The sequence below is a fragment of the Sinohyriopsis cumingii genome, unplaced genomic scaffold (genome assembly GCF_028554795.1).
Source record: "Sinohyriopsis cumingii isolate HCF-2022 unplaced genomic scaffold, ASM2855479v2 utg002023l, whole genome shotgun sequence".
NCBI lineage: Eukaryota > Metazoa > Mollusca > Bivalvia > Unionida > Unionidae > Sinohyriopsis > Sinohyriopsis cumingii.
In genome coordinates, this window is record NW_028316109.1 from 728,317 (window position 1) to 742,359 (window position 14,043).

Below are 14,043 nucleotides of genomic sequence, written 5' to 3' on the forward strand. Positions count from 1 at the left end.
TCTGCACAGGTCATGCTTTGTTTCCTTGATGATATTGATTTAAATCCAACGTTTTGACCTGGAAACGTTTATGTTGATCTAGAACAATGGGAAGGTATATAAAAGATGATATATAAGTCGCAATTGGAGCTGCGAAACCTAATTGTAATTCATTTTGAAAAAAAGAAAGAATTTGGATTTCAAACTTTTTTAAATGCTGCACAATTAAATGTACAAACGAGCTAAAAAGCCTCGAGTATAAAATGCAATGGAATAACAAAGGTAAAGAAAACTTTCAAAATTAGAAGAGGGTAGACAGTGGTCAAGATAACGATAATTTAACATAAATGTAATACAATGATAAAAAGTTCAATTGAGTTATTACATAAAGACGCAGATTGTTATATGTACTGAAAGCAAATCTCAAACCAGGAAAGTGACATAATATCCTACCATATACCATAACGACCAAACTATATAAATCATGGAAGTATTATTAATTACGTAATTCAACTTTGACGATGTCATGCTGTATTCATTATTTTATTATCTCATATTGAAAGTCAAAAGATGTTACTGGTCAACCACAAACACTATAGGGGATATAAATCGAAAACATTTATGTAGATTACAAACTATTATGAAGACGAGGTAAAAAAAAGACCATTATAAATGTAACATTTGTTTGGGAGAGATAACGTCCTCACTGACTAATGTTTGATCACTTATGCTCTACTACATCAAATACAACATTTATGCAAGGACACAAAGTAATTATGTGAGCAACTGCATAATAAAAAGGCATCTGCTACACGTTTAATTTAGTATGTATACTTTTCAGGATATTATCAATTGTATTATATTTAGTTGACCTTGTAAAGAACATTACAATACCATGAAATAAACAAGAACTCAATATAGATAGGTGGAAATTAAGATTAAAAAGAACATTAGTGAAGAATTGAACTTCCAATCGAGTAAAGGTTTCATGTTCCTTTCCAGTTTTAAAAGAGTTTTAATCCTAGAATATATTAATAATTATATAATTTATGTCTAAATTATTGTTTCTAAATCTGACAATGATATATAAATTTCAGACGCTCGAGCATTTACAAAGATTTAATTTGCCTTCTACATTTGTTAATACTCCATATTCAAATTGGTTCCAGTTTTCACTGTGAAATGGAGCTACCGTTTCTGTCAAATAGCAAGGCTTGACTTAATGTGAATCCAAAGTTTATTTTCTAATTGTTAATTATGTATAAGTTTCATATTTAATTGTGTTAAAATATCTAAAAGTATGTAGTTTCTCAAACATAGATGATGATGAACCTAAATTGAAATATAAATGGATAACACATTAATTGTTTGGAATCAGAGTATTCGCATCCCTCCAAAAGGTCCTTATATATAAATTATTAAGATATACCTAAGAAAATATTAAACAGTTAAAAGCAGATACATTACAAAACTATCAATTAATGATAAATTTATAATTATGGTTGTAGAAACGAAATCAAGCTTAGAATATCAAAGTGAAATAATCCAGAAAGCATGCTTGTCTAAGAAAATACAAAAGTTTTAAAATCAGTCGGACGTTTATCCATATCAACACTGTGCAAGTATTACATTACAATGGAATGAAGAACGAAAAGAAAATGAAAAAATGATAAAGGTTAAAATATTATAACGAAGCCAATCGTCTACTCTTTTATTCTAGCATTGAACATTATGTGAATGTAAGGTGTACGATATGAAGTGTTCTTAATGGCACAATAAATAAGTTAAGTTCATGTGAATAAGTACTGATTAAATAACATAATTTATCCCAGTTTATAAAGCAAGTGGATAAAGAGCAAATAAGTTGGAAGGGTACATCCGATTGAGCAAAGGAAAAAAAATCGCATATCTACACTGAATGAAATGCAATTAATGAACACGAACAATCGAGTGCTTTACTAGCTAATCATATGTTATACACCTCATAAGCACAAACTTATTAAAGCACGGAAAATATTAGTTGTAGTGAATTGATTATCAGCAATGATAGAAAGACGTTACGTCATGGATGCAAGGATCCGATGGTCATAAACCAAGTAAGAGAAATAAACCAAACCATCCAATGTTTTACAATCAGGAACTAATGTTACACGTCTCTGTTAAAAACGTGAAACTTTTCAAGGAATGTAAAGTATTGTGAATCAAACCATAAACGGTCCTAAATCATTTTGTATATGTTGATATCGATATCATAATATATATATATATATATATATATATATATATATATATATATATATATATATATATATATATATATATATATATATATATATATATATATATATATATATATATATATATATATATATATATATATATATATATATATATATATATATATATATATATATATATATATATATATATATATATATATATATATATATATATATATGCATATATACACACATATGTATTGTATCTTGCCATAGGAGAACCTCCGCTACAAAACGATAAGCAATACAAGTATGCCAACCCTTGTCATCCCAACTGATTTTATATCTTTTCTATTAATCAGTTTTGTGGGCTAAGATTGCCTTTGCGCATTCGCGTACTTTTGATAGTGTGCATCTTTCGTTCGTGAACACATGTGCCAAATTAGATCATCTGTTAAAATATTGTAATTTTCTGATGTTTCGTCCACGTAGAGTGAGATAATGACTATTGTATAGAATTGTGTAGGTATAGGGAATGTCACACAACCAATCATTCTTATAACGCAAAGATTTGTATAAAGTATTAAAGAATTCCATTCCTTTGGACAGGCAACTGTGATAGTATACTTGACCTATACGAGTTTTCAGATCACTAACTGTAATTTATTAATCTAAAATAATCCCCCACATATATCTGCGTTAAGTTCAAGGTTTAATATTTCTCGTGGATGTATATAAGGGCACCCACTGTCCAATTAATTCGTTCTACTGTATGGCGCGATATTGGCAATAATGATCAAGAATTTGCTGACTTCACTTCGCTTGTGAATGTTTAGGAATTTAGGAAAGGGTAGTCCATATATATTTAACGCGCGCGGGTGGCTGACGAGCCCAATATGTAATAGGCACGTCCGTCCTCAGAGTCTGCATGGAAATATATGGCTTGTGGTGGGTGCTGTCGATGGTTACTGGTTATGTCTTCGCATTCGTTTTTCTCTAAACGTTTGTCCCTCTGTTTGTTCAAAAGTGGCAGTGGCCTAGTGAAATTGTCATCGCCAGCTTTCACGATCAGCAGATTGTGATGTCCATTAGTGGTGATCGATGCTACAGGTGGTGAAGGACTTTTTCAAGGAGCCTTTATATCCCTTTCGTTGTGTCCCTCTATCACGGCAGCAAGTTGACAGCTCAACATACAGAGCAATCTGTTGCAGGCGATTATCTCCCATTCTGTACAGGTGCTCTTCCCAGCTTATCTGCATATTGATTTGCGTGGCCTCAACAAATGTGATCCCTGATTGTTTGAAGACTTCCGTGTTTGTGATGAAGTCACTCCAGTGAAAGCCGCGACTGTAGGATATCCAAAATTCTGCCCCATGTAGGTGGATGATCAGTACGGCTGTTCTGTAGACGCTTTACTCTATTTAGGCTATGGTTGTACCAAACCCGTCTATACGCGCTGTTTGTCTTCGTCAGTCTGTTGTATGTTCTGTCGATCGTGGCATCACAGGATATTAAAGAGTCCAGGTGAACTGCTGAACTAAATTCAGCAAGTCAATGATGATGATTGGTAGCCGGAACTCTTACTTGGGAGCAGGCTGGTAAAGTACGTCAGTTTTCGTAAGGCTGACCTAAAGTACAAAGAGCTGGCGAGCTTCTGCAAACCAGGATGTTACGCTCTTTAAGGCGCATACAGTGTGAGCAGCAAGCTCCGTATCATCTGCAGAGAGACGTTCTCTAATCAGATGTTCAAAGATCTTGGTGCAGGCCTGAGTCGACTTACGTTGACGAGGTTGACAGCAATGCGAAATCTGATGTACATTCCACCTACGTCATCGAGGACTACATGTTTATATTCCTTTGAAATTTTACTTTTTTGCATTATTGTGTCCCTCCTGCCAGTTTAGGGCTTACCACCTTGCAACTCTCTAACCACATGTCAGCAAATCTCACAAAATAAGCTTTGTAATATTACATCTCCGTTGGTCAAGTAGAATCACACATTTTGCATAAACTGTAATGGAGCTACTCCCATATATAGGACACATAAATGGTCCACATCAGAAGAAGCATTTACTGCGCAGTATGTCCATATGGCTCAAAGGCCATAGTACGACAATAAATCTGAAATCAGATATTTTGCCCATACATCTGAAAGTCAATATTGAGTCCATAGTGTGATATGTGAATATCCATACTGTTGCCATATGTCAAAATGTATAATCTGTGTGAAGAAAATTAAGTTCCCCATTGGATGGTTAAGTCAAGTTGGTTCTTCTATGGTGTTGGAGCATGGTATATCGTAAGGTAACAGTAGTAACAACGATGCACTCAAATAGTTTTATGTCTGCTTATAGCTATATTATCATTCTTATTGATTTTGTTCTTGTCGTACAATCAAGTATTCTAACATAATATATGTTGTGTTGATATATTACTGGAGAGAAAACAATTGTTTGCATTTGTATGTGGAAATGCAACATACTCATTGGACTATACTAGTAATGTTTGGAACAATTGTGAATTATATAAAGGAGTTCACAGTCATACAAGTTTGACACGTGATACTGTTGGCAGACCTATGCATTCATGGATTTGAAATTTATATGGAATATTCCTTCCTCTGGACATTATTCAAACGTTTGTCAGAAATATTTTTCATTCAGTTCATAATACTGTAGTTTCCTCTTACAATTACATATTTTGCGTTAACTTTAATAATTTCGTTATATGTTAAGTTTTAGAACACTTGTTGGTTTCGTTTCCTTTTGTTACCTGATTTATGACCAAAGTCTTAGATCATACACCAAACAGTTTTATAGCTATAATAGCACTGTGTATCTGTCATTTGGTTTTGATACTTTGTTACTTTATTTTCATATTTACTAAAACCATAAAAGCATCCTTGATTATTCTACTCTTGCAATATTTAAGTAATGCTTTGTACATCTTTGACAAAATAATCTTATATTTGAGATAATTGCCTTTTAAGCATATTTCATGTTAAAAACAGTATTTCGCGTACACAATTTGTATTTTAGGAATATATTCAATGGTGAAACTAAGTGAAAACTTCCGTGAAGATTTTGTATTATTATATTATTATCAGTCTTAGTTTCTTCATAAAATCAATTTGAAACCATAAGCTAGCGTGTCAATTGGTAATGTTAGCAGAAATTATTACTGTGTCTAGGTTTGTCTGTTATAACACTTATAGTATGACAAACATATTTATCTGAAAACGAGTCATATTTTTAATTGCAAGTTAGTTTGCCACTTGGAATGATTAGTTTCCTTCAATATTGCTTTTCCTCAACACCGAACTCGCTTCAGGAATCCGTGTTAGTAAATGTTCAGTCCAGTACCTGAAGTTCATGTACCAAGTGTATTTGTATCCCGCACACGTGTTGGTAGTGTTGCTAAACTGTTACCTTAAAATCATTGATATCTTTGTCGGTCAACGTAAAATGTATCACCTTATATGTATGATTCTGAGTGATATGTATCTCAAAAACTTGACCTATGTAGACAACGTGTCGAAGAATTAGTCATTTTCAATTTAACGGATTTTTCTGACTGTGATATAATATTTATAACAAGTTCGAATTATTACAAAATATCAATAAATAGGGATATGCACTGATGTGCTTATTTTAAGGATGCTATCATTAAATAAGGCCTTGGCATTCCATTCATCTTACATTACAAAACAGGGACTTTTCCCTATCACGGTGTGTCCACAGTCTGTTGGCGTGTATTTGCACTAACGTCTTGGTAGAACATTGTGCCCATACTGTGCAGTTCGAGTAAATGTTGTGTCTACAGGTTAACAGATAGATACACTTATTTTAAGAATTTATTCAACATTTTACATGTCACTAATTATATTAATAAATGAAGTCACTATAAAAATAAACTTTTCTGCTTCCGATGGATCAGCTCTTGATTTAAAACAGTGTCAAAATAATTGATAACGAGAATGTTATATGATCTAGTAAGATAACCCAGCGATATATTAAGACATTGAACTAATTACCGAATCTATTCAATGATTTTGATGATACATATCACAAATTTCAAATCACAACTCCAAACAATCCATTACATGTTCTTGTTATTCTTAACTTTATTTAACTGTAATGTCATCATGGACAGTAAACTTGAGATGTGCATTGTGGATCAGGATTCTTGCCATGTTATTGTGATCCATTGATCTTGGATAATACCTGAAACAGAGATATCAATTTATGTTAGTGTCGCTTGTAGGTACATATTTTCACCATACAGCCAAAAACAGTGTTATCAAAATTGTTCACAGCTATACCGTAAACGTTAAAGAGAATTTGCACCCTAATCAATATTGTGAAATGGGAGACTCTCTTTCTTTCTCTTTGTGTGTGAGTGTGTACATTCGTCTCTTTCTATCACTCTGTCTCTCTCACTGTCCCCTTGCTACAATACGCGTTCTCGTGATCACTTAGATGCGTCTTCATATGATGGAGGGATGTATTTGTCTTCATTTTCTTCTGATACGTTTTCTGCTCTTTATGAACTGATCTTCGTTTGTGTGGAACAGGATATTTTTCTCTATGCGTGAAGAAGTTATACCGGTCTAGGTAGGCGTTCATATACCATGATTTATTATACAGCATTTACAATTACCGTTGGATATGATGCATAATTTTATAGTTATTATTATTCCCGTTCGCATTCTTAGAAATAGTTTGAGTACCCGGGTGTAACTGGATGTTTTGTTGAGTGCGTTAGTTTTTTTAAAATATTTTGTCCGATTAGGTAACTTATCTAGGTCAAGCGATGGCTAGTATTACACTGCAAAATGAAACAAAGCCCTAGAAGCCTGCTTAAACACAAACACTGCCCTATATAATCACTTCATAATTTTGCATACATTGTGTTGGTCCGTTGGTCTGAAAAAATTGTATATAAATATGGGATTATATCGAAGCTTCAGAGACCCACTAACACACTTTTTCAATGTAATGGTGTTTGGATAGTTGCCTTATAGACTGGTACAGGAGTGGTGTATGCATTTGGCGCATTGATTGGATGGAAATCCTTTTTGCGGTCTTCCTAATTTAATTATCTGACTTTCTTGGTCGCCACCATGTAGCGTGTAGAGGACGTTAGGGTTGCCTGCGTTATATTCATACTATTCTTGGTGAGTTTTGCTATTTTACCAATTGGTCCCGGGTTGTCATTCGTTACAGTTAGCTGGTTCCGCGATTTTACTGTTCTCTACTGTTGTTTGTATATCCTTAGCACTTTCGATTGAGGGCAAAGTGAGAATTAGTGAAAAATATTAACAGTCATGACTTTACTCTCAAGGCAAAATAAAGTCGTTCCTGCACATGGTTTTGAGACGGTATCTATGGGTTCGTCCTATCGATTGAGTTATAAGCAAGTCAGAAATGTTATGGAACGATTCTCTATCAACGGTCAATTTCGTTTGAACTTTTTAAAGTGTGTCATCGAGGATCTTGATGGTATGACATTTTGAGCAACAAATCAACCGCTCGAGATTATTATATCGATTTTGATGGAAAAACGCAACCGAGAGTAATTTTATTCAGCGATATATTCAAGAGATTAAATGTATCCTTGGCAAATTATATTCCTTCTATATCGTGACAGGGACGCGAAAAGCCTTGCAAGCGTTTATTGTCCCCTGTCTATTTTGGGTGAATAAAATAATTTGATAGAATCTGCAAAGTTGAATAAGTTTGACTGAATAAAATAATTTGATAGAATCTGCAAAGTTGACTAAGTTTGACTGTCAATTCATTCCAGCAAAGTCGCTCATAGATCATCAGTAAAGATTCTTTGAAATACGCCTTTCATAAATTAATAAAGTTAGAGGTATGAGAAAACAAAATAGTCATTTAAGTCATCGTTAGTTTGTCTATACTTACTTGCTCGTATGGTCATTCAGCTTTGATGCCCTTATATGTGGTTAATTGTTTTGCCGTTTCAAGCACTCTGCGTATCTCTGAATAAAACAGAAATTAATTGATATCAACGTGTATCTATCATTAAATCTATGACTGGGATTCGACAGTTGTTGTGTTTTAGGCTGATCAATGAATGATGCAATCTCAAGCTGATATTGCGTCATAAATATGAAGAGCATCGTGTTATACATGTAAGTCAAGGATAATTCAATCGTAATTACGTGTACATCACTAGGCTGAACAAATTGCACTATATCAGCTCGGAAATCATACAGAGTCGTGCCCTGCTACTTGTCTGTTTTCAGTTTTGCAAAGGGATACATTTCTGTATAGTCGGTGTGAGCAGAGATGACACGTACTTGTGTGAACAATAAAGAAAACATTTGCTATGATTGTAGTTAAATGACATATGCATAACACAAGTTAGGAAAATCACTGTGGTTAAGAATGTGTATCACATTTATGTTGGTTTCAAACTTGGAGGTCAGGACAAGAGGTGGGCGCCACACATATGCTGAAACACGTGTGCAACACATCTTTGGCAGTGGTTGAACAGGAAAAAGAAATATATGTCTTTGCATTGCCATTGATTCCCGAAAGCAAACATAACATATCAGTAATTGTTGCTTTTGCATGGTGCCTCCAGTAGGAAGCGGTGTGTCAAGGAAGAAAAAGTGGACGATTAATTATCGAAACATTCCGTCAGCTGTATGCCCATTACCCCATGGAAGACTATCGGTTCATGATGCACCAGTACCATTTGATTTGAGTCAGACGAGGAAAAGGATGAAACTTCTAGTCCTGAACATTCAATTTCACATGACCCATATTATCGCCAATCCTCCTCATCTGAACCACGCCTCATAACACATCATAACACAAGGTGAACTGAATAACCTTGTCAGGGATTTGGAACTAGCCAAAGATAAGGCTAAGATGTTATTTTGTCGTCACAAATAGTGCCACCGTTTGTAGTTAGCATCCATAGGATCTTGTCCCATTGTTTTCATGGAAGTTGATACTGTAGACTACATTAACATCAATGTTGGTATGGCAGCCCTGAACAATGTTCATGATCCAGATGAATGGATACTGTTGATTAATTTATCAAAGACGATTCTTAAATTTGTTTTCTTTCACAATCGCAATGTGCTATGCATTCCAGTTGGCTATGCAATCCACATAACGGAGACCCATCAAACGATGAAACACACTTTGAGGTGTTTAAACCATAACCAACATCAGCGACACCGTTGTGGCTGGTTGAAAGTTCTTGCTCTCCTGTTTGGTCTGCGGAGTGGGTACAGAAAGTTGTGCTGTTTATTCTGCGAATGGGATGGTCGTGTGATTCGTTTACACTATATCATGACAGATTGGCCACTAATACAGTCGTTTGAGCCTGGAGGAAACGTGTTCAGCATCAACCACTTCTTGAATCAAGGAATATTTTGATATCAGTCTTGGGTATCAAGCTGGGTCTGATGAAAAAATGTGCGACGGCCGTGGAAAAAAACACAAGCAGCTTCCAAGTACCTCATGCAAAATTTGTATATATTTTGCATCACATCAGCATGACAAACTTCAGGAAGACAACAACATGTACAAAGTAAAATCCAATGTTCTGAACTGAGAGTAAACTAAATGTAACAAATAGTATAGCAACATTTCATGCACAACCAAGGACATAAGCTAGCTATCTGGTATGATATATTCAGAAGGACATTTATAAGTTATTCATGTACAAAGAACAAATTAATTCCACTTGCACAGTAGTCCGAGACAAACTTTCCTCTTCGGGAATCACGTAAGGAACTGTACTGAAACAAAGCTGGATATGTCTAGTTCTTCTTCACCCTAAAAACTAGGAACTGCTTCATTGTTCTTTGTCAGCTATCAGAAATGGCATAAGGAGAACTATCATTAAAGTATGTTGTTTTTTTTTTAATATTTCCATCCTAATTGTATGGGTTCGTGGCCGACACATTTTAGTTCATAATGGTACTTGCTGATTACAAAGACTCTATATGGAATTTAAAATCCATTTCAAATATATGAATTATTATAAGAATCAGTTCGATGCGTATTAAGCATAATTAATGAGGGAATATTTAAGTTTTAGGGTAAAGAGATATTAAATATTTTTTTGGAAAACTCGCTTAATGTAATACTGCATAACCACAACCTTGGCTTGATTCGGATATTTTGTTTGGTGAAAGCTGAAACGGATTAGAGGATGCATTTAAATTGTTATCTCACAATACACTGCCATTCTAAACAAAATCAAACGTAGTAGTAGTTGCAGTAGAAGACGTGCTTCAAAAACTTGCAGCTATTATGATATTACCTTCAAAACTTATTAGATTATTTCCATCAAGGTCCGTAAAGTGAAACAATAGTTCTGGACTCGGATCTTCATATCCCACCAGAGGAGCACTTAAAAATAAAAGTGACACAAGAATATAATATTTGGATTGGGTTGAGGAATATAAAATACTGCTGACGCTTTCGCTAGGTAATATCATCTGTGTATGCCGTAAAGATGATTAACGTGTAGTTTAGTATGAATTATGCTGACAATAGGTACGCTTCCAGGTGAATTAAGCAATGCTTGCACTATATATATATATATATATATATATATATATATATATATATATATATATATATATATATATATATATATAGATATATATATATTGCATGATGGTGTTGTTTATATTAAATAATATTAATGCCTAGTAGTATCAAGCATTCTTCTATATAATCTAGTTATGACAAATTATGTTTGATTTATATTGGTAATTCTCTCTCTCTCTCTCTCTTTATTCTAACTCTCTTTCAATCTCTCTCCATATAAATAATTATATTTACCGACCGGCAGTTAAACTTTGAATTATAAAATCATGTTTACATGTAGAAGATTACAAATACTTAAATCCATATAAGGAAATTACGAATCATATAGACAACAGTGTGGGGTTTGATTTAGCAATGACAATAACTTTTGACAAGTAATGTCATGGTCAAATCAAATGTAAACACCGCGGAAACGTAGAGGGCTTTGTCAAAACGACAAATTTTAATAATTGCAACTTAATTAGCTAAGAAAGGTCTGAGCAGAACATCAAGTTACAAGCAGTAATATCAGACAAAATATTGACCTAAGCTATGATGAGTACGTGAACAATGAATATAATATATTTACATGATGGTTATAGGTGCCTTTCTTAAGCATGAAACTAAAAACTCCATATGAGCTCTGCAACCTATACACCCCAAACGAAGGAATTGATTCAGAAAGTGCAACTGTTATATAGTGTTGTTGTCTATAAAAACACTTCTATTGCACACCTTAATTTTGGAATCATTCGAAATTACATGAGAAAGACTGAATCCCGAGGTCTGTGCCCGAGTTTGCCTTCCCAGTAGCTGCATCATCTTGGTGCAATCAATGTTGCGATGGCAGGCATTGTCGCTCGCATGGCTGACCACCGGCTCCCAAAATATATATATTGTATGGCTATCTTGAACAAGGAAAACGCGACAATGGAGGTTAGATAAAATGATACAAGGACACCATGAATAAATCATTGAAGAAATTACTCATTAGTAACGACACGGGGGAGCAGACTGACCATTACAAGGTCGTATTACCAGGTCGTAGGACGCTTTTCATTACTAAATGTGCTTCATCTTGCAAAGCCGAAAGGACATCCGCGGCAGAACAACTTAGGCAGGCCAGGAAATTTCAAGCCGGTAACCCCACGATCACCGTTGCTTCCATCCCATGTCCACAATGCCACATAACATTCAGGGAGTACATTGGCCTCATCGACCACCTAATCACCCCTAGACCGTTTGTTCACACAAAACACTCAAGTGGTCCTCATCGACTTGTTGGACGAACTACTATCCAAATGGTACGCATTGCAATAACCTATCGTGACATGTATCTATATAAAAGAAAATATCATAAACTCTATGGTTCTTTTATTATAATATTTGATATAAATCTCCAGCATCTTAATGCGACGACTCACGTGTCCGTTTTGATCCAGATTGACTTTAAATAGTGGTTTGCATCTATGAGAAAACCGAGTTGATAGATAAAAAGTATGACAAATGAAGTAGTCATCACATCGAAGGGATACTATATATTAACGTTCGTAATGTTGATGATATATTTAGCTTAGCACGAACCTGAATTCTTCCAAACTCAAATACCCGTCTTTGTCTGTGTCATAAAGTTCAAACTCTTCACGTATTACATTCAGCTCTTCTTCTTCGGCATCTGTACTAGATACACTTGTCCGCTTGAAGAGGTAGGCCCCGTCTATGCCTGGAAAATAACATGGATGTCAAACGTTAGCAAGACAATACATTACCGTGGCATAGTGATTTGGATGCTTAAACTAGTGTTACGCTAATCATGAGAAGTTGCTGTGTATACATATGTAATTAAAATGAGCCGATGCTTGCCTAGTTTGCGTTCAATTAAACATTTAAATTTATTCAAATAGTGGTATATAATTGATACAGCGTACATACCTTGCATGACCTATATTTTTATCGCCTACAAATGCGCATATTTGTCCATTGATAGGATACAATTCTGTGTTTTGAAAAGTGAATGAACAAGTCTCATTCCTGCCGGATGAGACCTCCATAAAATGTTGTTCTTTGAATTTTATTGCTGATCACAATCACCTTTGCAATTTACGAACTGGAATGTAGCATGAATTGGAGGTAATTAAGATACATTACAGTTGATCTAAGTGCTTGTTTTTTGCTTTACCTAAACTTACGAGAGAGAGAGAGAGAGAGAGAGAGAGACAGAGAAAGAAAGAAAGTGAGAGAGATAGAGATATCTGTTTTGATATTTCCAGATTCAATCAATAACAATCGATTTTAAAACATTATACTAGGGTTAGGAATCAACAATAATACTTTAATATATACCTTTATGTATGCGTGCCCCTTAACCTAGATATATAACGAATAGTGTCGACAGGCTATTAAAACTTCGCATCAATGGCATTACGACCAGAAAGTGTATAAATCCCAAGGGAAGTGTAAATATACCTTTACGATGAAACATACTTTTAGGTTACTTGGTGTACGTTCAGTTTCAAGGTTTCCATCCAACCCAGTTTGTTTCTCTCTCACTCATGATTACTGCGCATTGTGTCCCTATATTTGTTTATAATATTTATTGTAGTGGCCATTATATTCTTGGTAGGCAGATATATAAATCAACAATATGCTAAATCAGTCTCACAATTTTCAATCAACCAAAATATACTTAGTAATACAATGTACAAATCAGTCTCACAGTTTTCAATCAAACAAAATTTACTTAATAATACAATGTACAAGCCCTTTTCCTATTTAACCAGACAAAGAATTCATTTCGATTGAATGCAACACATCCTGTAAATCAGTTATATTTCGTTAGGGTTCATAACTGACGCATTACTCAATCATAATTATTCCACCCTGATTAAAATGAAAAAAAAAATTTGACAAATTAAAGACATAGTAAACCCTTTGAAAGGCCAACTTATCTTCATCTCCGAAATTTTAACTTTCAAAACTTACCGAACATCATTCACATTATCGCTATTAACAAAAAATCTAATTAACCCTTTATACGATACTTTATAAAACAAAGGTAGACCAACAAGATAAGAAATTATGAAATGGTGGTTATGTGATTTCGAATAATAAACAACAAGTAAAGTACCTTTATATCGTATATAAAATTGAATGTAACCTCACAAAATGATTGAATACTTACCTCTTAGAAAGTCGATACCAAGCAAAATAACAAACATCAACCAAGCGACAGGGACCTTCATCATGAGAAAGTATATTCGATC

At 34.3% G+C, this 14,043-nt stretch overlaps 1 protein-coding gene across 1 annotated transcript; it reads right to left on the reverse strand.

The window, feature by feature from the left end:
* Positions 1-6,296: 6,296 nt before the first annotated feature.
* On the reverse strand, positions 6,297-14,043 carry LOC149771226 (uncharacterized). Its single transcript, XM_089948708.1, has 5 exons — positions 13,962-14,043; positions 12,365-12,503; positions 10,509-10,597; positions 8,126-8,202; positions 6,297-6,421 (listed from the first exon to the last, which is right to left on the reverse strand). Exons 1-4 carry the CDS (start codon positions 14,023-14,025, stop codon positions 8,138-8,140), a joined length of 357 nt encoding a protein of 118 aa, XP_089804834.1. The 5' UTR covers positions 14,026-14,043; the 3' UTR covers positions 6,297-6,421; positions 8,126-8,137.